The sequence below is a fragment of the Pseudorasbora parva genome, chromosome 4 (genome assembly GCF_024679245.1).
Source record: "Pseudorasbora parva isolate DD20220531a chromosome 4, ASM2467924v1, whole genome shotgun sequence".
NCBI lineage: Eukaryota > Metazoa > Chordata > Actinopteri > Cypriniformes > Gobionidae > Pseudorasbora > Pseudorasbora parva.
In genome coordinates, this window is record NC_090175.1 from 30,441,073 (window position 1) to 30,467,966 (window position 26,894).

Below are 26,894 nucleotides of genomic sequence, written 5' to 3' on the forward strand. Positions count from 1 at the left end.
TTTTTTGCTTAAAAATGTTATTTATACATACTAGCCACTGTCATAATGAATCACGGTGCACCAGAATTATGACAGGTTTTATGATTTTGGAGATAATACAATAACCTTTTCCCCACAATACACATGCTTTTAAGTATACTATATTCAGCTGTAGTCTACAACATCAAGATTGCAACAGTATCCCTAGGCTAATGTATACAAAGGCAAACGTAATTCCTGGTCCCTGTCCCATGACCATTATGGTAGCGAAACAAACTCAGGGTTACAGTATTAGCTTTGAGCTGACAAAACCAAAACAATCTAATCCGGCTTTAGTACAATGACGCTGATCAACTTTCTCTGTCAAATCAGGCTTTGATCCTGAGTTTGTGGAGCCGGTACACATTAAAGTGTGACATCACCAGTGAAGGGAACCATAGATGAAGTGAACAGCCAATCACATGCCTTTCAACACAGAGACAGTGACGAGTGTTCTCGCGACAGAGCAAACGTGATTGAAGAATATAAAGAATTGCTTTTCCATGAAAAATAAAAAGAAAGAAAATATCTAGCTATATCCAGTGCAAGATGTGAAATAAATAAATAAATATATATATATATATTAAATGTAATATTGTGAAATATTAAAATGTAAAAACTGTTTATTTAAATATATTTTAAAATGAAATGTATAATTGTAAATTATACTATAAATCATATACAATTATTATATTGTGTAATCATCATTAAAGCCAGATAATATATAAATATATATATATATATATATATATATATATATATATATATATATATATATATATATATATTTAATCATATATTGACGTCTAATTTGGAGGTAGAGAAACAGGGGGAGTGACTTTACAGCTAATTGGTTCAAATTCAGTTTGCAATATCTTATCCTGAACATAAGCTCCACAGCTAACCTGCTTTAGAGGTTGCTATGATGATGAACACAGCTAAAAGCCAAACCACTTTCATGGTACCTAAAACCCAGAATTGGCACAATCTAAACTGAAACTTAGCTGGCTACTTCATGGTACAGGCCCCTGGTCTTTATGTAATGCTATTGTCACTGAACTTTATGGATCAACTTCCACTGCATTTTATGGACAAGCACATAACCAAAGAATAATGAACTCCAGGACACACCCCTTCACTGCAGGACTGATTAATGATGACCAAGCATATAAGGATTAATTAATAATCCCAAACATACACTGTAAATTTGTAACTGAGACAATTTATAAAAATGCACTTTTATTGACAAACAATTTAATTGTACACTTAAAAAAATGTAAAGAAACAAAGGGACAAACAAAAGGGCTTCAAGCACGTAACAAGATGAAATCTGATCTTTCAAACAAGTGCTGGTCATTGATTGATGACACCAGGCAATTAAACATAGGCAACAAAACTCTGACATGGCTCAAAACCTTCCAGAACGTTCCCGATCTCTTGATCTTCTTCTCTCACGTTCACGACCTCCACCACGGCTACGATCCCGTGAACCAGAGTGTCTTTCACGAGACCTTGACCGAGAACGAGGTCTAATGGAAAGAAATTAATTTCCGTCACAACAAAAATGACAACTCCAATTAAAGGGACTGGTCTGACCTTTGATAAAGAAGGATTTCAGTACCTTTTTCTACGACGCCCATAAAGGTCTCTCCTCAGATCTCGAGAAATGGGTTTCAAGTGCATGAAATTACAGAAACCGCCTCTAGTGCACTCCCTGTGGACAGACAAGGTACAGCACAAAACATTGCTATTAGAGCATAATACATCTTGCACTCCAAAACGCTTCACTTCATTTGGTGTTAGAAAAAAAAGAAGACATTTTTGACTGATCCGAGTTTAACAGTGCTCATTAATATCAAAATGATTGAGATTACGAATCATATCAAAGCTGGCAGCTGTTACCTTTGACATGAAACGAAACATGAATTCAATAAATAAAGAAGGAAGCTCATTATGTTATGTTATGATTTATGTGAAATGGGGGTGGGATTAAAAAAGTTCTCTGCCCACTTTTTGGGCAAATGGGAAAATAATTATAGGTTATAGAAGTTTTTTGTTATTGCATGTGTGGATTACTGCAAAATATGTAAAAAAAATATGCTATTTATGTTTTTATTGTATAAAAATGTTCACTTGCCCAAAATAAAAATAAAAAATAAATAAAATATAATAAAAATAATGCAATGTAAAATTTAAGTAGCTAAACATTTAATATTTTATAACCGTTTTACAATCATGTTAACCAACCAACAGTAATAATCAGTGATGCAAGCTATGCAAGTTCTTTTCTTTCAATTCAAAAGTAGTATTGGAATAAATGGTATAGGACTAAGAGAAAATGTGTGTATATTTTAAAAAAATATATTTTTTTAATTAGATTGCTTTGTGAAAATTGTAGTTCTTTACGGTTCCATTTTCCCTTAAAAGCTTTAATTCCTTTTAATTTAATAAAGTCCCCTTAATGAACTATAACTTAATAAAGATGGGGGTTTATTATCCCCCCTCTCCCCATTTTCACCTTTGGGTGAACGATCCATTTAATATGATCCTTAAAAAAAAAGACAATTATAATGCATACTATAAAATGTTTTGTGAGATACTGACCCCATTTCATATTGTCTGCAGCAGGCTTCTCTGAAGTCTGTAACTGGAGAAAGCTCTGCATGTATTGGCTGGCCATTAAACCAGCGATTATTCAAGTCCAATACAGCCTTTTCAGCATCCTCTTCTCGCCGAAACTGTTCAGACAACAAAACAAAATAAAAGGTTAAACATTTTAAAGCCTAATTTGACATTCCATTGTTTGAAATACTGAAATTAAATATTCTATAAAGCAGTCTTTTTAATCAAGTGAATGTCAAAAAACATTAATAAATGTGCTTTGAAGTCTACCTTCACATAAACATTTCCAACCAAATGATCACCAAGGTTATCACACACATTCATCTCCTCGACCTCTCCATACTTCTCTTCCATTTCTGCAAAGACTTCCTGTTGCAATAATAAACAATCAGCATTAAAAAATGTAGGAGTAACTACTTCAACTTCACTTTTTTTCAGTTTTGGAAGGACATGAGTGTGAGTAAATGTTTACTATAAATGTTTTGGTGGACTTTGATTTAACTACTGATCCTTAAGTATTATGAAATGCTATAAACACAGAATAAGAATGTTGGAATCACACGGAAAATAGTTTTATGTAAAAAGATTCTGAAAAAAATAAACATAGGAAGAGCTACTATAAATGCACCTCTCAACTAAAAACCTCATGTTGCCAGGATGTCTCCATCACCCAACGAGCATGGCTTTTAATGGCTTCATCCAAGTGTAAATATTAGCCTTGTTGGGACATTGCATTAAGTAGATGTGCGCACATTAATAATAGTGTTGTTTACTCATGCGTGGGATTTTGACCCTTGGAACATCGAGTCACTTAGTATGTTTACATGGACAACAATACTCTGATATTAACCTGACTAAGACAATACTCTGATTAAGAAACGACCATGTAAACATTAGTGTTCAAAACAAAAACAAAGCGCTCAAATGTCAGAAAAATTCCTGTCTATCTTTATTATTTTTTTGTTTTTGTTGTAATTATTCTGCTTATTATAAAAGTAAAATGCAATAAGTTTGAATCTGTAATCCCATATTCATAATTGTGATTAAACTGTCTGTTTACAACAGCGGTTAGGAACCTCTAGGCTTGCGAGCCACATGGGTCATTCAGTGAACAAAAGATAGTAATATATATATATATTAGAGGTGGACATATATTAATAAAAAAATAAAAAAATAAATTGGCAAACTATTTTAACCTTGGCAAAAAAAAAAAAAAATACTTTGCAATTAATCAAGATTAAAATGGCTCATCTGAATTCTGCCGAAGGCTTTCAGAATGTGAGTGCTACCCCCTCACATACGTTACGCTAGGGGTGTAACGGTACAGATCGCTCACGGTTCGGTTTGTATCACGGTTTTAGGTTCACGGTTTCGGTATGGTTCTGTATTTACTATGTTCAGGAGAAAAAAAAGGACTACTGTCAAATAAAAATAAATAAAAATAAGAACGGGTCAAAATGGAGAAATGACTGGTGTTTTGCCCACGTTTTTCTTTTATCATCGCTGCTGTAATGTATCACTGAGAAGCCAGCACGCGTATCCATCAACAGAAACCTACATAAAGCAGCAGCACCCCAGTTGGGAAACGCTGGTATAGTACAGACCCAGCTCCCAACCCAACTTTTAGAATAGATTAATGGCGTTATGTTTTTATCGCCCGATAAGTGTCTCACATTAACGCCGATAACGGCCCACCACTATTATATATAAAAATAATAATAAATAATATAAATCATTATGTTCTATAACATCTATGTTCTATAATATGTAAAACGTGCACATGAATGGAATATTCTAAAAGCAACTGATGTAAACACATTAATCAGAATATTGTCTTATGACAAGAGGTCAATAATTACATTACTGCTGTCCATGTAAACTTAACATTGACCATGTTTATCCTCTGCCACCATGAAAAACTTGGAGGATGACAGTACAGAGTCAGGACTGGTGAGAGAGAGTTGCTTGAAGCCAAGTCATGCTCTTTTGTTTGCCATCAAATGGTTGACCAAAATGGACTGAAAACACCTATACGATCCTACACAACGTTAATAGTGATTAAGATGTGTACATAATTATAATTATAATGCACTTCAATAATGCGACTAAAATAGGAATACATGTCTTCACATTACACGGTAGTGTTTCTTAATCAGAGTATTGTCTTAATCAGATAATATCAGAGTTTTGTTGTCCATGTAAACGTACTGATTTTTAAATCATGTCCACTGGTCTAATGGAAGAAAGAAAAAAAAAAACTCACCTCAAAAAACTCGTCATAATGCTCCTGCATTTCCACATCACTAACAGCACCTAGCAACAATTTTTTTTAAATACAATTAGAACACTTCAAAGTGTATCATAGAGCAAGATATTTTGATAAATTTACTGGCCCACCATAAAACAACTGGATAGGGTTAAAACACAACCCAACAAATTAGATAGTAAACTCAATTTCAAATGATATTGACATTTATTTTTTTATTAACATTTTAAACTGAGCATTCAGAGGAAGCAAATCCATGTCAGGCACAAGCCTTTGTAATTATACGTTTTTTAATGAATTATAATAAAGGTCAAAGACAATTCTGTTCCCTTACATCTCATTATAGGTCTCACTGTTATACATTACTCATAAAATTGCCAAGCAATTCTTTAAGTGTGATGCATACTTGGGGATATAAGTGTCTGCAAAATCTAAATCCTGAACTAAATACACCTTCTAAACATAAAGCCAACCACCACGGTACACACCCACCATAGTATTTTAGAAGCAATTGTGAAAAGTGTATTTTCCAAAATTATTTTCTGAAAAAAGGGTTAAATAATTGAACATTGTTATGGATGCTTTTTATATGTGCCAGTCGTAAAGAAATGTTTAATGCCGCAGACTCCTGCAAGCAAGTGGGGGGACAACTTACAGTGTAAACCATCAGCAGACTGGGCAGAGTTTTGAGGGTTACGGTATATGTTCATGAGGACAATAGTCTGAAATACAAAATGCGCATTTTTGAAAAACAAACTCTAAGACTGTTTAGCATCCAGGTCTATAGACCACATGGGATATCAACATTATAAATTAGGCAATTCATAAAAACAAGTGATTTGGGAAGAGTGGGGTCAGCAGGATAGATCAGATATCCATCCACAATGACAAGAGAACCTGTGCGTAAAAGGTCTCAGGTCTTTGATGAAGCAGAAGAGTTCTTCTGTAAGCAATAATGTGTACAGCATTTTTTTAAGACTAACAAGATAATGTCAATAAGAAGATATCTGCTTTTTTCAAAGTACTGAGTCCTTTACTTGAGGGAAATAAAGATGAGTCTGCACCCATACTTATTACTTACCTTGAAATTAAACAAAAAAATCAGCTCTACTAGGCAGGAATCAACACAGACCCAGCACCTTTTATACCCCTTTTCCATCAATATGTTGCTGGTCGTGTGTCAAACTGCTGAAATCACATGACATTGGCGATCCGAATCATAAATTAATCCGCTGATTTATAACCGTTTGAATCTTTATTTGAGAATTGAAAAAAAACCAGGAAGAGAAGACAATGTTGAATAAAGTCATAGTTTTTGGGATTTTTGGACCAAAATGTATTTAAGATGCTTCAAGAGATTCTAATTGTCACATATGGACTACTTTGATGATGTTTTTATTACCTTTCTGGACATGGACAGTATAGTGTGCCTTTAGCCTGACAAGCCAGACCCACATCAAGATGTTTGGTCTGGAAACTCACCATAGACAGGGCTCAATCCGAGGGGCAGGATAAACGGTTGTCTTTCAAACTCCCTCTAGCGCGATAGGATAACGCTACACCAACCAGAGCAACGAAGGTGAAACAGAGCTTGTTGATAGATTAAAAATTCACCGTATCCGGTCGGCTAAACTCCGAACACATCTTCCCTTTTTAAGATTGACTTCAGTGCCGTACTTTGTTCTTTTCTCAGAGAAAAGCTTAACTCCAAGTCTTCCAGAGTCGCGGTCAAAGCTGATTCGAAAGACCGCCGCCGTTCGCCAGTTTCTGTGTTTACTAGAAGCACGCAAACGCAACTCGGCCATCGTCATTATGGCCCCGCCCGCCGACTCTATACACGATGGCCCTCATTTATCAATCTTGCGTAGAAACCGGTGTATATGTTGGCGTAAGATTATGCTTACACTCCTCTCACCGCCTGATTTATGAAGCTGTGCGTACCTCTGCAATCCAGGTGTACGCAATACTTGCCCTTGATAAATGCGGCGGCTGAAAACGATCGTCATTAGAATAACACGCCCCTATATATTCAAGTCTCCGCCTCCCCCACGCCCTCATTTTACGCCATGGACAAACAGAAGACGGCAAAGAAGCGAAACTTCTCCGACGTGGAGATCGGGCGCGTCTCAATCATCTTACTAGTCCACTAGTCAGGGCACTGATTAGAACATAAGTCAATGGGCTGACTCCCTGATCACTGCGATATTGAGATGATTGAGACGCGCGCCCATCGAGATCACCAGGGAAGTGGAAAAAAAACCCGAAATTGTTTTATTTGGGAGTTTAAAGAGTGGAATTAAAGGCACCTACAAAAACAAAATATGGACACAAATAACGAGTACTGTTAATAGTGTGGAGGTTGAGAAGCGCACTCCAGCAGTTTAAAGATGTTTGGATGATAAATTACCATCACTGCATTATTTTACAGCACGTTTTGAAAAAATTAGCATTTAATTTCGTATCACGGCATGTATTGGGGTGTACAATAGTGATGATGATGTGATGTGGAGTAAGATTAATTCACATTAATAATTACATGACAATTTGTAAGATTCTTCTTTTTATTATTATGATTATTATTCTTAATGACGCTTGTTATTTAGAAGAAGAATGTCGTTTTTATTGATTTTATTATTATTTAAAAGAAGAAGGTCATTTTTATTATTTTGTCAGTCTGAATTATTCCCAGTCTGTGCGCAGCTGCCGGGCCTGAAGCGTCAGGTAAAGCGCACAGGCTCACGACTGGAGGAATACATATGCCGACAAATCAAACGCTTTGGTAAAGTCACAAAAATTAAACATTGACGTTCATGTTGCACAAAAATAAACTATGAATGTTGTTTTTGTGGTTTTTAACAGTGGGCCATATAGCATATCTTGTCAGTGCGTTTTGTGGTGTTAGGAATTGCTTTTCTGCGCATTTTCACACTAACTCAAACGTGCGTACACCACCTCCTGAGCTGGCGGAGGATTTGAGCGTGCCGTACGCCAACGTCCATATTGATAAATCTCAAAGTCACCGTGGGTTTGGGTGTACGCAAGGTGTACGCTGGAAATTTGGTGTACGCACTTTTGATAAATGAGGGCCGATGTGATTGGCCCGTCCAGATTGAGAGGAATACAGCTCAGAAGGGTATTGAGAGTTCCTAGACGACACTTGCGGGCAGAATAAATTTGCTGCCGCTAGGCTGCGTCTAGATTTCTAGGCTAGTGTGCCTTCACTTTCATGAAGGAAAAAAGCTCTCAGACTAAATATAAAATATCTTAAACTGTGTTCCGAAGATGAACAGAGGTCTTACGTGTGTGGAACGACATTAGTCATTAATGACATCAATTTCATTTTTGGGTGAACAAACCCTTTAAGGCAGTTCTGAAGGCAAAAGGGGGTCAAACACAGTATGATGTTCCTAATAATCCTTTACGTGAGTGTATATATACAGCAATAAAACTGGATATATAACATAAAACATAATTTATAGCCATTAAAACTTTCATTACATGGAGGAGTGTGAGCAGGATTTTTCTCAAAATGTCTCCTTTTGAGGTCCAACAACAGCATGGCGATTAAAAGATGCCTATTTTCATTTCAGGGTGAACTATCCCTTTAAAGATCCGCAGTACCAGTTTTTCCAAACCAGAACTGATTTTTCTTTGATGGAAATGTGTAAAACGGTCAAGGAAGGGAATCATGTCGGTGGAAAAGGGGCATCAAAAATTTGCCTGGACAAATCACAGATTATGGGTCTTTTTACAAAACAGCAAATCCAAAATACATTTACTGTTTGTAAAAAACAGCGGTGAGGTTTTACGGTCCAGAGTATCAGTGCGGAGGCTGCCTCTCCATCAAACTGCTATCACCATCTATACTGCTAGAGTTTCATCTCAACTATCTGTGATTAAAATGGGGATTTCTTGCTTCCCCATAAGCTAGCATTATCTCATGGAAAAGCGGGACTTACAGCGAGAGGCGTCGGCCGTCTGTGCACTGTTTTGGGGGTTACGGTAGATGTTTTGAATCAAGATGGTCTGCAAAAGGAGAAATTAAAATATGTGTATAAATAATTCCAAATTGGCTATTAAAAAAAAGAAAAAGAGCTGCACATGCAAACGGCTGAGGCAGTTGTCTTTGTTCAGTCAATAGACTGAAATTTGGAAGGACCACTATCCACCCCCGAAAAATTAAATAAATAAATAAAATTCTCCATTTAAAAAAGCAGACCATTTAAATGATACAGTCATCTTATTAAGCCAATATGCACTTCCTTCTCTATGTCTCAGAAACTACAATGGATTTCCTAACACTCATAGATCAGATCTCATCATGAGCTTTAAAAAAGCTTTTTTTCTCTCTCTACACCATATGTCATAAATGTATTACATGACTAAAAGGCAGTCTGCAAAGTAAAATTGATCACATGTCAGTTACATTACAATGATGCACTTTATCAAATATCAACAACATACATGTAAAAGTGAACATGCAAATGCAGGGCTACTTATCAGTTAAAATGAACTTTGCAATAGTGTGAGTAGGGCCGTTTCTGACATGGCAAGTTCCCCATTGTTTCTCACTTTCAATAATGCAATAGAAGCCTATTACTTTTCAATCAAACATAAACACTTAAATTAGCCTGAGCATATATTAAATTATCGTTTTGTGATATTAATTTACATTCTAGTAAATTATTTAATAAAAAATAAAAATCACATACTAGATGCCTTGTTACACAAATATGCATTTAGTAAACCACCCCTTTAGTTCTGTGAATTTAAATTTAATTGTATTATATTAATGCTAATATTCAGCTGCTTAAATGTACTTAATCACATGGTGAATTTTTACTACAATTTAAATAGTTATGGGGGCGGCGCTCATTTGTGCCTTCTCTTGCTGGTGGCCGCATTCCAAAAGCCTAGTTTGTCTATGCCTAGAAACGGCCCTGAGAGAATACTTTTTATTACATATTTAATGTAATGTAAATTCAATAACAATGGTACACGTTTCATACGAACATTATACATTGAAAACAAATACAGTGTTGTTTCACTTTAAACACAACTAAACCACTTTTGAAGAGGTGGAAATGGAAAATATACGGGAGGTTCGAGGTGTAAACATACCTGACTGAAAGTTGGTTTATTGTGCAATCTAGAACACCGATCTCCATGACGACAAGCTCCAATTTTGAAATAAAACGAGCAATTGACCCTAAATACGAAAAAGGCAAAGACTGCTTTAAGACATTACAACTATGTAACATGAATTTGAAACATGAGCAGACAAAGTGTCAGATTCTAACATTTTAAACGGTAACTGCATGGGTAACTAATAAATAGCAATTATTGAAACCCTACATTAATCAATCATTCTCTTCAATCCATGTTGTCTGTACATCCATATTTAAACGTTTTATGAAACTTGGCGCCAGTGCCTGATTCCGTTGCTTTAACCTGCAGCATGACCATTGCGGCGGAAGCTTTATATCTCGCACACAAAAAAACATTGTTTCGTGTTCAGACCGAACACAAACACTCAGCAGACAATTCACATAGATGTGTTAGATTAAAAACCAATGAATACTGCACTGTTGGGAACTAAATAAATCAATATAGCTTACTTGTCTTTTTCTGTACCAAAAATGGACGCAAGATACTCGGCCATCTTGAACGGCTACGAATCTCCGATCCACGTCATTATGACTTAACTTCCGGCTTCGCTTAACTGTACTCAGAGCCAAGAAAAATATGTTTTTCAACGGCTCTGACTGTACTTAACTGTAGATCGTAGTAGACCGTGAAAACTGATAAACTCAATACGATTATGTTATGCACTATCCGCTCAATATAGCCATAGAGTTTTAACAAAGAGAAACCTAAATAAATGCATTTAAGGGGCACTACAGTATTAACAGTGACTTGAGAGAATATTCATGAGCATATACATAATAAATACATAGACACCTCTTTTTTATTTATTATGTCTATGTTCATGACAGTACAAACTAATAGTTTACAGTTACGGTTAGGCTGCAGCAAGATCCTTTTGGGCTTCTCAGTTTGAAGAAATCAAATGGGAAAGAATGTGGTTAATTGGGGACAAGTTCCTCTTAAATAATAAAATAAAGGAGGTGTCTTATAAAATTGTACATAGAATATACCCAGCAAAGAAAACGTTAGAGAGATTTAAAATTGACATTGAATATTCCTGTACCTTTTGTGGTAATTATGATGAAACAATTTGTCATCTGTTTTATGATTGTATATATAGTAAAATATTTTGGAGAGATGTTGAAAACTATATAAGACGTAAAACTGGACTAAAGATGGTGGAACAGATAAGGATTTTTCTTTTTTTGTCCAATTGCTTTTAATCTTAGGAAAATTCCACATTCATAAGAAGAAATGGGCAGTCCAAACCAAATTTTGAACATCTATTAGCAGAGCTAAAACAATATCACACCACTGTTAGAGGTCTTAAAAATAGAATGGCTATTAAGACTGATCTTGTACTCGCTAAATATGTGTAATTTGCATCCTTTTGTGTAATGTGGTCTCGTTTTTATTTTATTTTTATTTTTATTTTATTTTGTGGTTATTGTTTGTCTTGTATACCTGTTTTAGTAGTGTATTTTGTGTATCAACCCTGGCATAAACAGATTTTGGTATATTGTGTTGTTAATACTGAATAAAAAAATAAAAATAAAAATAAAGTTACGATTAGGCTGTGACCATAGACATCATAGATCTGATGTCTATGGCTGTGACGGCTGTGACTGTCGTAAAATTCTTCGACGGCACCAGGGTCTTGATATAATTGGCTTACAAGTGACACGTGGTCGAGTTGTTGTGCGACAGCCTGCTCTCTCCCAAAACAATCGGATTCTACCCGGGTTCTACTGAATCTGATGCTGCGTCCCAATTCGCCTACTTATACTACGTCCTAAAAGTATGTACTCTTTTTGTGAAGAAAAGGTATATACTTTTGAGTGTGTAGGAGAAAAGTATGCAAGCTTCGGGACATACTACTTCGCCATCTTTAACGGACTCTGTCGCTTAGTTACGAGCATCCCGTCACCGTTTATCTGCCCTGTCAATCATCGTCAGATTCGTCACAGTTCAAATCCTCCACATTCAGATTAATCTCCTACCGTATCGGAGAGAAATGTAGCCGCTCGTTGATCTGCCATTTGTGGGTCTTTAATGCAGAGACTCTCCTCATGTATTTACAGTTTAAATATAATGATGCATTTAAAAGTTAATGGCCAAACGTGTCATTTCAAAAGTTCTCAATGCTGCTGCGGGTGAAATATAATGTGACAACACTGAATAAATATATTTTTGTCAGGTTAAATATTGATAGTTGATCAATCAAACCCCTTTATCTAAACTTCTCTACTTAACCGTCGAACTCGCACATCCGTCATGTTTGTAGTTTTTTAACGCTTTTTATCCGCGTTTGTAGTTCTAATCGAATCCTCGGCCAACTCGCAATGGGTTGTGGGCAATATCAGCAGTAAGAGTGCCCATCGATCCATACTGTGAATTCGGACCGGAAATAGTAAACCATCCGGGAATCTTTGGAATACTCTTTTCAACATACTACGATTTGGGACATACTAATTCTATTTTCGAATACTATTTAGGATGGATAGTATGCGAATTGGGACGCAGGGTGAATCTCATGTCAGAAACATGATACAGGAAAGTGTGAATTTTGTGTCAGAAATATGAGACTGAAAGAAGGGTTTTAATACAAAATCTAGAAAGAATAAAAATGCGATTTATATTGGGAGATATTTTACAAAATAAATCAGGAAATGAATGCTATAATTTTCTTTTTCAATATCTAAAAGTGGCTAATTTATGGAATAGAATATAAAGGAGAGCATGTTATTTTGTTCCACACTCCATACCAGTCGGTGGCGGTAATACACCATTTTGTTGTTTGTCAACCGCCAATAAACTTGAAGAAGAAGAAGAAGAATCTCATGTCAGGGTGATGAGAAGTACTAAGCTTACTTTAATACAATTTAAGTTACTAAAGTTCTGGTTATAGTACGCATGTTGTTGTTTAAAGAGTGAGTACTCCTGCTCCTTTCTTCGAAATTACAAGATAACTTTCGTTATTTACACGTGTTATCGCTAAATTATCTTCCTATCCACACATATGCATATGAATACATAAATGTTTACTCGTGATTGAAATAAACCTTTTTCTCTAACAGGCAAACTTACAGAAATATATTCCATTAACTAGTCGCCTTTTCATAATGGTAAGTTTTACACTTCTGTGTAATTTACTAATATTGTAGGTAAAACTTTATAATAAGTTTTAAGTTTTACGATTGTTATTAGTTAACTAAGTTACATAGTTAATATGAACTAACAATCAACAATACTTTTTATACATGTATTAATCTTAGTTAATGTTAAGCATTTACAAATATAGTATTAAAAGTTTTTATCTGTTTATCTGTCTGTGAACCAACATGACCGTTAAACTAACATTAATAATGGTTAAATGCAGCAAAAATATGTTTATTGTTAGTTTATGTAAGTTAATGCATTAACCTATGTTACCAAATAAAATCTTATTGTAAAGTGTTCACGAATTTCCTCAATATTATGATGCATTCATTCAAGGCTGTATGATTGATTCTAAATTTAACACAGCGATCATTCCAAGCTGTCTATTTTCATAAATCAACATTAACAGCATTTATGTTACAGGCCAGTCAGGGTGATGGAGAGGTGTGGTATGCCCATCCAGTCTATGCCCGCTATTGGCAGCACTACCACCAGGCTATGAACTGGCACCAGAGGCATAAGCGGGCATACAGGAAAGCTTTGGAGGTTGGCTACTTCCAGGCACTGTATTCCATGTACCCCTCTGCCATGCAGCGTTACTCAGATTGGCATGCAGAAGAGAGCTGTGAGACGGAGGAGAGTTCAGATGAGAGCCAGATTGAGTGTGACGTCAGCAACATGGACATCTCAGAAGAGCTGCGACAATACTTTGCCCAGACAGAACGACACAAGCAGGAACTCAGTAAGTGTTTAACAGCATATGTGGAAATTGTATTATATATATAAGAGATGCTTTTAATTTTTCTGTGTTGTTGGCTTTCGCTTTCCAATACATCTGTATTGGTTTCTATTGCAAGGATGTTGCTTTGGTAGGAATACACCAAAAACAACAACAGCATAGATAGAGGGGTTTGCAATACAGATGTCTTATGTACAACATGACAATGTGTAGCTACCAAGCTGGACTACTGCTTATGAGGCAGCGTCAGAAACGTAGGAGGCTGGTTCGTATTCAGTGAACTGCGAACAGGAGCCCATGCCAGAAGGGAGCAATTTTCAGCTTGTTTGCTATAACTATGTGTTTATTGTGGCATGAGAGATTCACATAAGACAAAAAGTCTGATGAGCTGAGCATGCGTGTTATTTGTTCTGTGGAACGAAATGCAGGTTTCAAGTGTATAAAACAAATTACGTTTGGAAACATCACAAAAAGCTGTCTTATTTTTTTAAATTTTGGAAACACAATGGATTGTGAAACGGTCAAACTAAACATTTATTTGTTTTATCAATAATGCATGATATTTTCAGCAACAGTTTTCTAATTTTTCTTATTTAATTTCTAAGTCGATACACATTTTAAAATGTAATCAAAACAATAGGTTCGATATCAGACTAAGTTAAATATTCAGTTTGCAGCAGTTCGCAGCTCAGCACACATAATTATACAGTGGTTCTCGAGTCAGTATTGGGTTGCAACAGTTCTCGGATCAGCAGTACAGAATCAAGAACAGTTTCTATTGGACACGTTCGATCTTTCGGACATTTTCGATTCTGAGAACCGATGAGATGAGATACTGAGCATGCGTGATAGCGTCGTCTTGAACCTAACTGTTTCTCTCGGAGTGGGAAAGCTGATGCTGTTTCTCTCGGACAACTGATGCTGATAATAGCCTATATGAGCACTGGTTAACCGAGGATTTGTGTAAGTTTATGTTATGCCAATGTAGTTTATTTAATCTTTGTAAAGCATAAGTGTTTGCACTACAGTGTAAGGAAAACTTGGATAAATGCAAAACATAAATGAAAAAACGTATCCAAGATGATAATGATGACAATAATTATTACTATACTAAGTTTTGATTACAAATACTTTATATTAATGTGTTTGAAAGTATTTTCATCCGACGTGATGATAAAAATTACGTCATTACTTAAGGACGTAAAAGAACCGGTGATCCGTTTTTTCTTAACCGGTTCATTGAAACAAACTGGTTCCCGGAAAAGAACCGAACTTTCTATCACTAGCGTGTTCCGAACAGATCCACGAGTCGGTGGGCGGGGCTACTGAATTACACGTGCTTATTCAATAGAGGCGGCGTTTCACACACTATATGACCTTAAAGCTACACTGCATAACTTTTTAAGTTTATTCTTAGCTAAAAACACTTAGTTCTTTCAAAAATATATGTGCTCATTAATGTATATTTACTTCTTTCGAGAATAATAAAGTATTCTCGTAAATTTATAATATGCCATTGAAAATACATATGGGTGAGGGTTCGAAAGCTGGTCGCCATGTTGGCCCTCCATCTTGAAAGTACATTAGCCAAAGAGGGGTATACCCATAAATTCAAGCTTCGACTTTCGTGTTTTAACACTCGATGGCACCGTGTCGAATGTGAAAAGGGGGCTTGCCATGTTAATCTTGGACTAAATCGGCCACCGTAGGAGTTAAAACAAAATCAGAATTGAGAGGAACAAAAACTATTATTCACTGGATCATCATTTACCTTTTCACCGCTAGATGGGGGAAAATATCACGCAGTGTAGCTTTAAGATGCGCACACGATCGTTTTCTAAGCCTGGTGTCTATAAAAGTGTTAATTTTGACAGCAAATTTTCATTTAGTTTTAGTCATAGTCTTTTGACTAAAATGCCATTTAGGTTTAGTCATATTTTAGTCACCAGAATTGTTTTTAGTTTTTGTCTAGGTTTTGTCTAGTTTTTTTTAACAAGATTAGTCCTAACAGCGTTAGGAACCAAAATATATATGAAAACAGACTGAAGATACAGACAATCAAAAGTTTTCTCTTCTCAAATTTGATTTGCTTAGATGATTCTTTTATGTGAGAAACTGATGGATGAGAGCTTGAGAGGAGCAGTGGTGTTGTGCCAGGCTCATTATCCCAGAATGTCCCCAGTCATGCAGTCTCTGCACACTGGCCATCTGTTTTACACATTAAGCCTGCTTAAAGGAGAGATGCGCCCTAATAATTAATTTCTATAATTTTGGGATTAGTTAGTCATTGTTGAATACTGGCCTAATGCTATGTGATTTATATTTAAAGTACTGTCTAATTTGACAACCGTATATGACAGTGCTTCTAAATGCTAAATACAAATAATAATAAAAAAAACATTTGAATAACAAAATATGTAGACTTTTTAACTTGCTTTTATCCAAGTAAATGGTATTTCTGCTGCAAATTAATCTGTTACTTGGTGGGAGCTAGCCAATTCATGTCAAGTTTGCTTGACCAATTAGATTTTTCCTAGTTTATTTTTCACTGATTACTTTTATCTACTTCTGTGTATTGGTATTGTAAACCTTCAGTGTTTTATATATGTTTGGTTATATTTGTAATAACCATGGTATCCCTAATTTATCCTAAAGCAATATTCTCATCAGCATTCTGTCAGCTCAAATTTACTTAAACCAGCATGATATTTTTTCCCTACCATTTTTGATGGACATTTTTACCGTAATAAATTTTTACTTAATATAATAAAATTAGAATATTTTAACCTAAAATTCGGGATTGTAATATGTAGTCCTTTCAATTAACCTATAAAAAAACTAAAAAAACATTCTTGTTGATGAACCAACTGACCTAGGATGATTCCATGCTTTGTTACATGCCCTCATTCTCAGAAATTATAAATAAAAGATAAGACTTAAAAATAAGCTTTGACTTAAAATAAGCATGGTTTGTGCCAGGCACAGTTATTGGCTGTTGAGCACAAAATCATCAGTTTTCATGATTTTGACACTGTGATTGGTTACCACTTGATGTGTAATATAAAATCTAAAAGCAAAACATTCAGAAAAATGTGACAAAAAATATGTCAGGAAAATGTTGTTTTTCTTAAGGTTATCAAAACAACATGTTAGCATCAAATACCATGTTTTTTTGTTTTTTGTTTTCTCAATAGGGATGCTCATATTTTGATCTACAGACTTGAGTTTACTTGGGAAAAGTTAAGCCTTAATTGATGTTCCTCCTAGTCATGACAATACTTTTTTCTCTGCTATGTAGAGAAACAACAGCAGATGGAGGCAGAGCAGCATGAGTCTTACGTACTGGCTGATCAGGACTTACACAGAGTTTCCTGGCGCAGCAGCCTGCCTCCTTCAGAGCGTCCGGGAGAGAGGAGGACCGCAGAAATGAAGAAGCTGTATGGTAAAGATGCAGCAAAGATTCAGGGGATGGAAACAGCCATGCAGCTCACCTTTGACCGCAACTGTGACAAAAAACAGCCTAAGTACTGGCCTGTTATACCACTAAACCTGTAGGATGAGACTCCAACATTAGTATGCCTGACACAACATCACAGGATGATGAACCTGTTTTCTCAACTGATCAGAGACCATTTGGATTCTGTTCTACTGACAGTACTGAAGTGTTGAGGACCTTTCTCATTTATAAAAAACACTTGTAAGGTCCTTACAGACATATATTTCTTAGAGAGTACTCTTAATGAATATTCAGTAGAAGACCAGATCAATAAAAGCCTCTGACTTAAATGTAAAAATGCATTAGCCTCCCCAGTTACACTCAGGTTTTTTTTATTTAAATTTTTAGGTATCTGCACATTTGTCTGTGAACAGTTGGATCCACAGACGACACTGTTCTAATAAACTCAACTGACGGAGACGCTGCTTAGATTCCAGTGCCGTTCTTCTCTGTAGTCATTTCTCCCTAACTAGGTCATTGCCTCCCCCACAGTCTTTGGTTAATGTGTTTTGTCTGTCTCTTCTTTTTGCATCTCACATGAGCACTTGAGAGAATGCTTTCTGGCCTATACTCTGGTGCAGTTTTTACATGCTGAATTCTCTTTTTTAATGCAAAGGTGTTATTGTTTAATTAATGAGATTTGATTGATTAATAAAGTATTGCATATAAAAAATATGTAGGTGTGCCAGTTTATGTGGTGTATATAATATCGTGTTTTAGAGATGAGACTTTCTACTTTATCAACATGTTATGTTGATAAAGTAGAAAAAGTAAAAAAATTTTTTTTTAAAAATGTCCGTGGTTGCTACTGAAATCAAGTAAAACAATGAATGAAAATGTACCTTTTTTCAGTGAGGTTTTGCTCATGTCAAGACCTTGCATTAACTGTACTTCACATAATGCTAATCATTAGTAGTTAACTTAAGACGTCTTCTCAAAAACCAGTATTTAGTGTTTAATTGATTACTAAATACTGGTTTTATAATAATAATAACTTTATTAATAATGAAATAATAACTATAAAATAATAACTTGAATTATTTTAAAGTTATTACTATAGTAAAAAAATAATGTAATTTAATTACATTTCACTTGAAAATGTAGTGGGTTACTCTTTAATTTGTTTTGTAATTTAATTACAGTTACTTTGGTGTAGTTGCGTTAAATACTTTATAGAGTAGACAATAGAACAATTCTAAATTAAACAATAGTGAACTGAACATAAGATTAATTAGTACAGTAATATAATTACTCAGTTGAAGATGAAATGACTAGTTCGTAATTAATTACTTTTAAAGTAATTTACCCAACACAAATGTGTTTAAAAAAAATAACCCACACATATAGCTGTGCAAAAGTGTCAACTTTTTCTCCACAAGCATAAGGATCTGAGAAATGTGGATCTCCTCTGTTTGCCCAGTTAGTGAGGTCGTGCTGGCATAATGCCAAATGGCAAAAACTGAATAGAGTTCCCAGCCTGCCTTCTGGTTGCTATGGTGGGTTTCTCTGGGCATCCGGCAATTTATATTCTGTTGTAGCCTGCTCTTTGGGCTTTCAGTGTTAGAGTTTACGACATCGTGCAATGCTTCTGCGCCTGTTTGTGCATATACATTTTATGCAGACTAATGTAAAAAACAAAAAACAATACCCCCCAGCATTTTCCCTTTATTGTTTCCTTTCATTGTAGTGAATAATTACATTTCAGTGTATGCAGTGTGTAGTGTAGGCTACTCTGCGAAAGTAACCGTGTTTTATAATCCTGGGTTTATAGTGTTTAATGACTGATGGTTAAGCAAACAAAGTTCATTATTGGTGATGGAGGAAATAGTGGCCCCATGCTGGTACCCCAAATTGTGACGTCACCGCAGCAATGGTCCCGAACTGGAGAAACACAGTTTGTTCAGATGAGCGAAACTCTTTCCACCTCGAACAACCGCCGAACTTTCACTAACGCCCCCTGAACGAAGAGAACTCAACATGGGTGAGTGAATGATGGTCAGTGCATTCTCTATACTTTCTTAAGCGATTCTCCGCTATAGCCTAACGTTTCTCCATTTTCTGCTCGTTTTTAGACGCGTTTTGTTTTTTTCCCATCGACTGTAAAAAATTGTCTTTTTTTCTTCAGTGTTTTTCCCTCGTAACACAATCCTGCGAATAACGAGCATGTTACGTTTGATGAGTTAATATGACCGCAGTGTGTAACTTAAGTGTTAAGTGATGTTATGTTTAAAAAAAAAATCTAGTAGCTATCTAGTTTAATATCTAGTAGCTATCTAGTATTTGTTCATATTTTAATAATTATTTAGGCCTAACTTAGATGTTTTGTGCGAGTTGTTGAGAGTTTTGTTTTTTTAGCTGAAGTATGCAGAAATAGTAATAATAGACAGAGGATCATTAGAAAAAACAATGTTTATCTTATTTTAATCTTTTCAAATTCTGTTTTGTGTATTTCTGCATGCATCAAATCAGTTGGGGTGCTATTAATGAGCTCTGCCATGAATTTGTGTGCTTGTTTATCCTGCTCTTTTCCAGCATGCAAACTAGAGCTAATTCATGGGAAAGAATTCCTTCTTTCATTTGTCCCAGCTGTGTCCTTGGAATGGTTAGTTATAAAGCACATTCTCTGCCAGTTGTCTGCATCTACAGAGACTGCTTCTTAGCTGTGCTTAACTGGCACGTCTCTGCTGTACAAATCCCCCTCAAGAAAGTAATATTAGTTGTATTCCTTATCATGTCATTCTTTAGAGGAACAGGACAGGAGATAGTGCCAAAAGTCTCTCTCTCTCTCTCTCTCTCTCTCTCTCTCTCTCTCTCTCTCTCTCTCTCTCTCTCTCTCTCTCTCTCTCTCTCTCTCTCTCTCTCTCTCTCTCTCTCTCTCTCTCTCCCCCTCCCATTTTGAAGTGGAACTCAACACTGTGTTGATAAGATGATGAAGCTATGGGAACGGTCTCTGTGAACTGGTGTCTGAAGCATGCATGCTACATGCTAATCTTGATTGGCTACTGCAGTCAGGTGACATCATAGGTGTGCGCCGGCAGACGATATAATAGGGAATGCGGGTGACGTCACCGTCAGCTTGAGCGACTGCAATTACGCCCTACTGAGTGGCAGAAAGACTAAGAGGCAGCATTGGTTTACAGCGTGAATGCAGCGAAAACACAATACCAGGCCCGGTGCCAGAGGGGGGATAGGGGGAGGCTTGTCCACAGACCCAATGGACATCGCTGTTCCAAACGCGTGTAATTTTGTCACTCAAACCACACGACCCTGTTGCTGCTTCTGCTTTTACCGGGAAAATCTGCCAATAACTGCTTATCTATAATCTGTAATCCTCTGAAAGAATTCGTAATAATAGCATATTATTAGCAAAAAGGAGCTAGCAAAAGATCCAGTGTGTATCTTGCACTCGTCAAATGATTACATTTCCAATGTGTTTTCTCTTCGGTGAGTAATGTAGCCAATCACAGACATGTTTGTAGATTTCTACAACACAGTTGGCCAATAACAGGTGTTGAATTTGGAATCTCTTACCGCTCGAGTGATTGTCCAGGTGCTGAGTTCAATCTCATGTCAAACCTCTATAAGTGCAGCACGTCAATCCTCTATAAGTGCAGACATTGTGAAAAAAAGAGATTCAGTGTATACCAGCTTCACTGTTTAATATAGCGGAACTTTGTGAGATTGTTTTTATTGAATGATTGACAGCAGGGAGTTCTTTGCGCCCTATATATATATATTTTTTTTTGTATTAATAGGTCTATAATATATTCAGAATTTGTTTTTCATTCTTGACAAGCGGCCACATACATGCTTCAATACACTGGCCCATATGCATGCAGGATTCACTCTTTAAATTGTGATGATCTGACAGGGATACAAATTAATGTTTCGAAATCAGACTCATAAATGTCAGGAAAAAATGACTCCTGGCTTCATGTCAATACCCATGGATCACTGGATCTTTGGGAAGTTATAAGGAACACTATATCAAGTCCAACCTTTAGTTTAATCTGACAACCGTTTGTTTTACTCACATTTTCCCCATGGTTTTCCCCTATTAAATCCAGTCACGCAGCAGCTCTTCTGCCACCCAGCCTTCTGCCACCTGAGGGGGCGTGTTCCAGTGGGAAAGTGACTTCTGATTCGAGCCGTTAGTTCCGTCATCATGTCTGACCTGGATCTTGACAGCCTCATATAATACATGCATCCGGAAACAGAAAAAATTAGTTAATCTCCCAAGTCTTCTTGTTCAAGTCCCCATAGACTGATTGCAGAAACAGTTCATCTCTTGAGTCTCTTTCTTTTGTGACATAACCGCTTCCCAGTTCAGTGTCTCGCAACATATACAACATTACAGTCGTATTATTGACTGTATTTATTATTATAAAATCATCAGAACATACTGGCAATAAACTTTATTATGTCTATCCATTCTGACCAAGCCAATGTGTCCAGGATTCATAGGAAAATGTATTATTATACTAGCTTAAAAAACGTAGGGAACGTCCAGGTCAGTCAAGTGACAAAAGAACGAGATTTGGACCGAAGACTCAAGAGAACTAATAATTTCTGTTTCCGTTACAGCCTGCATAGCCTTGTCTATGGTCCTGGGACTTGATGAACGAATGATTCAAACCCGCACTTTGAAAGATGAACTAATTAATTCTGTTTCATGTACAGAACATATGGGATGTTCCGCATGTCCGCGGTCAACACAAAATGAACGAATCACTCTCTGAGAAAACCTATTGTTCTCGAGTCATATTAAAGATTTGTTCAAAATTAACTAATTGTTCATGAATGACACATCACTACTACAGTATATAAAGGGCAGGCAGCTAATGAACATGTCAGCAGCTTTCTTGTCTTCAGGAAGCCATTTGTTTGTGTGTGCATGTGCTGTATCTGTGTCAAAGAAACTCAAAAAAAAGAAAGAAAGGAAAGAGATTCAATCTCTTTGGAAAAGGGCACCAATCTATCACTGTAGCCATGGCCGGACTTATGATTGGGTTTGACTGGGCTGCAGCCCATGGGCTCTGCCCGGTAGAGGACACCCTCCGTTACCCATTTACGTTTGTTTGATTTGTTCAGTTATATGCGATTGCAATGATTAGCCGCTAACAGCTTCAAGGCATTCTGGTATTCTGGTATCATTAATTCACATGGTAACACGAATACACGTGCTGAATAGCATCGGTTCCATTGTTTCATTAAGGCTTTTAGCCCAAAAGAGCAAACATTTAGAAAGATCTTGATAAATTATCATATGTTCAAACCTAATTTCTTTACATAGAATTGTCCTTTCTATATATTTTCCACTAAATTATACAACCTGAAGAGTTTTTAGTCCTCTCCCATTGCACTGCCATCAGTGGGACATAGATGTCATCAAAAATGATAAAACAGCCATTTAATGAGTTCCTGTTTTTTATATTTATATTATAAGCCTATGAGATATAAGTTATCACACGAGCAAGAGTGTCGTTTTTCTGAACATCTGTACGATCTCAAACGTGACATTCACTTTCTGTTTTTGCTCTGTCAAAGAAAATGGAACAAACAGCAGAACTGCTCAAAGAATGAGTCAATTTGAATGAATCACATGTTACACTACCCTTTCATAAATACAGTCTTTGTTTAGCATTTTTGAACGAATTGGTTGAATTAAGAATTCAGCACTCTTATTAAGACAGAGACTTATTATTAATAATCTCGTTACAATTTATGCAATTATAATTTGCTGCCGTCTCATTCCATCTTCTGATTTTGGAGGTGATAAGGCAAATTATGGGTAACTGCTGGTAAGTTTACAAATGAAGCTGTTGGCACCCTCATTCGGTCTATGGATAGGTACAAGTTGGCAGTCACTGGCCGACACTTTGTTCTATGGGAGGACTCTCTCGTTCCGCCGTATAAGCGCCGCGGACAGACAGAGTTTTCCTTACTCTTCCTCTTCTCTCATTCAGTCGCGCTACCGCCGCGGACAGAGAATACTAGAGTAAATAAACAAACTCGAGCCGAAGCTCTCGTCACTATGCCGCCGTGCTGAAGAAGCGCCACGGATGGACAGAGTTTTCCTCACTCTTCCTCTTCTCTCGTTCAGTCGCGCTACCGCCACGGACAGAGAATACTAGAGTAAATAAACAAACTCGAGCTGAAGCTCTCGTCACTATGCTGCCGTGCTGAAGAAGCACTGCGGACGGACAGAGTTTTCCTCAGTCTTCCTCTTCTCTCATTCAGTCGCGCTACTGCCGCGGACAGAGAATACTAGAGTAAATAAACAAACTCGAGCCGAAGCTCTCGTCACTATGCCGCCGTGCTGAAGAAGCGCCACGGATGGACAGAGTTTTCCTCACTCTTCCTCTTCTCTCATTCAGTCGCGCTACCGCCGCGGACAGAGAATACTAGAGTAAATAAACAAACTCGAGCCGAAGCTCTCGTCACTATGCCGCCATGCTGAAGAAGCGCCACGGATGGACAGAGTTTTCCTCACTCTTCCTCTTCTCTCGTTCAGTCGCGCTACCGCCACGGACAGAGAATACTAGAGTAAATAAACAAACTCGAGCTGAAGCTCTCGTCACTATGCTGCCGTGCTGAAGAAGCACTGCGGACGGACAGAGTTTTCCTCAGTCTTCCTCTTCTCTCATTCAGTCGCGCTACTGCCGCGGACAGAGAATACTAGAGTAAATAAACAAACTCGAGCCGAAGCTCTCGTCACTATGCCGCCGTGCTGAAGAAGCGCCACGGATGGACAGAGTTTTCCTCACTCTTCCTCTTCTCTCGTTCAGTCGCGCTACCGCCACGGACAGAGAATACTAGAGTAAATAAACAAACTCGAGCTGAAGCTCTCGTCACTATGCTGCCGTGCTGAAGAAGCACTGCGGACGGACAGAGTTTTCCTCAGTCTTCCTCTTCTCTTGTTCAGTCGCGCTACCGCCGCGGACAGAGAATACTAGAGTAAGTTAGACGAGCGAGCTCGGGCTGTTGGGTATGTCAAGAACGTTCTCGCTGCAGTGCGCGCTTACTGCCAAGGAAGTTGTAATGGCTGCCTTGTCATGATAGCGCGCCCTCCTTCCACAGGGGGAAGGGGCGCGCGTTTGCTGACTAGAGCGCGACTTACGTCATAGCACGCGCTCACTGTAAAGCATAAGGGCGTCGGAATATGGCTGCCAAGCTAAGCTTTTTTCACTCTATCACTTCCAGTCCCCTTTATTCAGGCGGCTGGAAAGGCTTCGGTCAGTGTACACAAAGTGTCCACTACACAGTGTGCACCCCTGAATAAGCACTGTTAATTCAGCCCCACAAAATCACAAATAAATCCCGCCGTGGCCGGATTACACCATGGACTTCCTTATATTCTCCCAGTTCCCTTGGTTCAGGTGACTAAAGATGTAATATTGCAGTCAACTAGCCTGTGGTCAAACACGCTTGTCTGCACACGTGCTTTCAGTCTAGACTAGAGCATAACGGCATTGTAGAATGGCTTCTATACCACCCGCACTTCCTTACATTCTCCCAGTTCCCTTAGTTAAGTGACTGGAGATTAAATATTGCAGTCAACTAGCCTGTGTTAAAAACGCTCATCTGCACACTAATGCTGTGTGCGTTTACCCCTGTGGACTCGCTCACTGGTTTGCACCGTGGGTATTCTACGTAGGTTGCGCCCACTACATAGTGCGCGCCACTGCACATTGTTTACAACTACACACAAAAAAAGAGCTTTTTCTATGTATAGGAAATGTGCCCACTTTACAGTCTGCACTCCTGCACCCAAGCACTTTCCACAAAGCCCTTTTTCGCACACACAATATAAATGTGAGGCGCGCGCCCACTGCAAAGCCTGCACCGCCAAAACTAACACTATCCCCACAGTGTTACAAGCTCAGTGTTACAGCACAAGCAACCGGGTTAACAGGCCCCTATTACCAAGCGGCCCGCCCCTGAATCTAATTCAACCCCTGGCTTCACGAGCCCAGGCCTGGCAGGCCATTCCTGGTATATAATTTGGGGTGTTGAACATATTAAACAAGGTTCCCTTTCGGGGAACTCGAGCTGCGTCGAAACGCTGTGAGAACGCCTCTGCGTTAATGCGTCGTGAAGCGCCTGTAGAACCATTCCATCGGAAAAAAGATCGATCGTCGCCGACGTGATGACGACGCCGACGTGATGACGTCATCAACCGGAGACTATAAAAGGTCCGCGAACACAAACAGGAACTAGCTTCTGAGCCTTCAGCAAGCGATCTGTGTGAACCTGTCTGTCTATTTGGTGTTTTTGTCTGTCTATATCCAGAGATTTTCCACCTTTTTGTTAAATATTGCAGTATATATTAACAAACAAAGAGAAAATAAAATAGATAGAGTAAAATGGCGAGTGAAAGCAGCTTTAAGAGGTGTGTTCATCCCTGCCCACGCTACATCACGAGCGGGGATACACACTCTCTTTGTGTAGCCTGCTTGGGAGCGCAGCATGCCCAGGCAGCCCTCGAGGGGGCTGCTTGCGAGCACTGTGAGCGTATGCCACTGAGAACGCTGCACTCCCGCCGGGCACTCTTCGAGGAGGGTGCCTCGGCTCGTGTTCCCCGCGGCTCTGGTCCCGCTGCTGCCGAGGCAGAGCGGTGGCTTCAGTCGTGGGGTTCACACATGGACTTTACAGAGGGGTTTGAGACGGGCCCAGCCTTATCTCAGCCCTCACCTGTATCGTCCAGTGTCTCGTCTCGGGGATTGGAAGCCCGCTCTGCGGTCTCTTCCTCCCTGGGCGGGGCACCGGTGCTCCAACTATCCAGCTCTGAGGAGGTGGACGTTGAGAGCATCGCGACTGAAGACTCGCCACTTCAGTCACCCGCTAGTGAGTTGAGGTTCTCACGAGAGCTGTGGCCAGGTTAAATATAAAAATAAGAAATGACTGGCTGGCTGAAATATCTGAATCCCATCGAAATCAGAGAGAACGAAATTAGATGAGCGATTCCTGCCCTCTCGTGCAAAGCATCAACGTCCTGCCATTCTTCCCTGACCTGCACACCGAGGTGTCTAGGTCATGGAGGAAACAAGCGGTATCATATAGAGTGTTCAGCCCACATACATCTGCATATAGTAATATATTTGGGCTGAGACACTATGGTTATGGGGCGATGCCGAAGATCGAAGAGACGCTTGCGAGCTATCTCTCGCCTTCAGCTGCATCGTCCCTGGCATTTCCCCTCCGAAGGAAATCGGTGCTTACCTCAGCACACGGTACCCGTCTTCCTTCGGTGCCCACAGGGGGCCGCGCTGCTAACCCCGCCGCAATGTCAGGGCGCAGAGGGTCTCCGCGGGCCACCTGAGGGTGGTCCGCCCCCTCCTCGGAGGGCATGCGAGCAGTCAGGTCAGGTGTTCCCTGCCGGTTCGCCGTTTCAGGGCACTGCACTCGCTGCTCAAATTACACCAGAGGCCAGCCTCGAGAGGCTG

At 38.3% G+C, this 26,894-nt stretch overlaps 3 protein-coding genes across 9 annotated transcripts in view; 2 read left to right on the plus strand and 1 right to left on the minus strand.

The window, feature by feature from the left end:
- Positions 1–1,240: 1,240 nt before the first annotated feature.
- Positions 1,241–10,632, minus strand: LOC137073254 (splicing factor U2AF 35 kDa subunit-like). 4 transcript variants are annotated; one of them, XM_067441561.1, is made up of 9 exons: positions 10,262–10,449; positions 10,028–10,115; positions 8,866–8,932; positions 5,562–5,628; positions 4,904–4,953; positions 2,911–3,009; positions 2,623–2,756; positions 1,640–1,732; positions 1,241–1,547 (listed from the first exon to the last, which is right to left on the minus strand). In XM_067441561.1, the coding sequence occupies exons 4-9, from the start codon at positions 5,614–5,616 to the stop codon at positions 1,427–1,429; spliced, it is 552 nt and encodes a 183-aa protein (XP_067297662.1). In that variant the 5' UTR covers positions 5,617–5,628; positions 8,866–8,932; positions 10,028–10,115; positions 10,262–10,449; the 3' UTR covers positions 1,241–1,426. The 4 variants fall into 4 exon arrangements, with proteins under 4 accessions (XP_067297662.1, XP_067297660.1, XP_067297663.1 ...); XM_067441559.1 differs by lacking the exons at positions 8,866–8,932; positions 10,262–10,449 and adding an exon at positions 10,525–10,632; XM_067441562.1 differs by lacking the exons at positions 5,562–5,628; positions 10,262–10,449 and adding an exon at positions 10,525–10,632.
- Positions 10,633–12,827: 2,195 nt separating this feature from the next.
- gemin8 (gem (nuclear organelle) associated protein 8) lies at positions 12,828–18,091 on the plus strand. 3 transcript variants are annotated; one of them, XM_067441569.1, is made up of 4 exons: positions 12,828–12,902; positions 13,132–13,179; positions 13,637–13,955; positions 17,251–18,091. In XM_067441569.1, exons 2-4 carry the CDS (start codon positions 13,177–13,179, stop codon positions 17,505–17,507), a joined length of 579 nt encoding a protein of 192 aa, XP_067297670.1. In that variant the 5' UTR covers positions 12,828–12,902; positions 13,132–13,176; the 3' UTR covers positions 17,508–18,091. The 3 variants fall into 3 exon arrangements, with proteins under 3 accessions (XP_067297670.1, XP_067297667.1, XP_067297671.1); XM_067441566.1 differs by having other exon boundaries at positions 12,833–12,984; positions 17,251–18,078; XM_067441570.1 differs by having other exon boundaries at positions 12,844–12,912; positions 17,251–18,082.
- Positions 18,092–19,271: 1,180 nt separating this feature from the next.
- gpm6ba (glycoprotein M6Ba) overlaps positions 19,272–26,894 on the plus strand; it is a 75,479-nt gene continuing 67,856 nt past the window's right edge. The window contains exon 1 of one of the 2 annotated variants that reach the window (XM_067441554.1): positions 19,272–19,429. In XM_067441554.1, coding sequence (XP_067297655.1) covers positions 19,426–19,429 — 4 coding nt within the window. In that variant the 5' untranslated portion in view covers positions 19,272–19,425. Of the gene's footprint in view, positions 19,444–26,894 lie in introns of both variants that reach the window. The other variant, XM_067441556.1, reaches the window with a different exon arrangement.

Coding starts and splice junctions, on each gene's coding strand:
- LOC137073254 (XM_067441559.1), bottom strand. CDS start 10,568: ATGGCCGAGTATCTTGCGTCCATTTTTGGTACAGAAAAAGACAA. Junction 4,954..5,561: donor GTCTGCTGATGGTTTACACT/GTAAGTTGTCCC, acceptor AATTGTTGCTAG/GTGCTGTTAGTGATGTGGAA. Junction 1,548..1,639: donor TATGGGCGTCGTAGAAAAAG/GTACTGAAATCC, acceptor TCTTTCCATTAG/ACCTCGTTCTCGGTCAAGGT.
- gemin8 (XM_067441569.1), top strand. Junction 13,956..17,250: donor ACGACACAAGCAGGAACTCA/GTAAGTGTTTAA, acceptor TCTGCTATGTAG/AGAAACAACAGCAGATGGAG.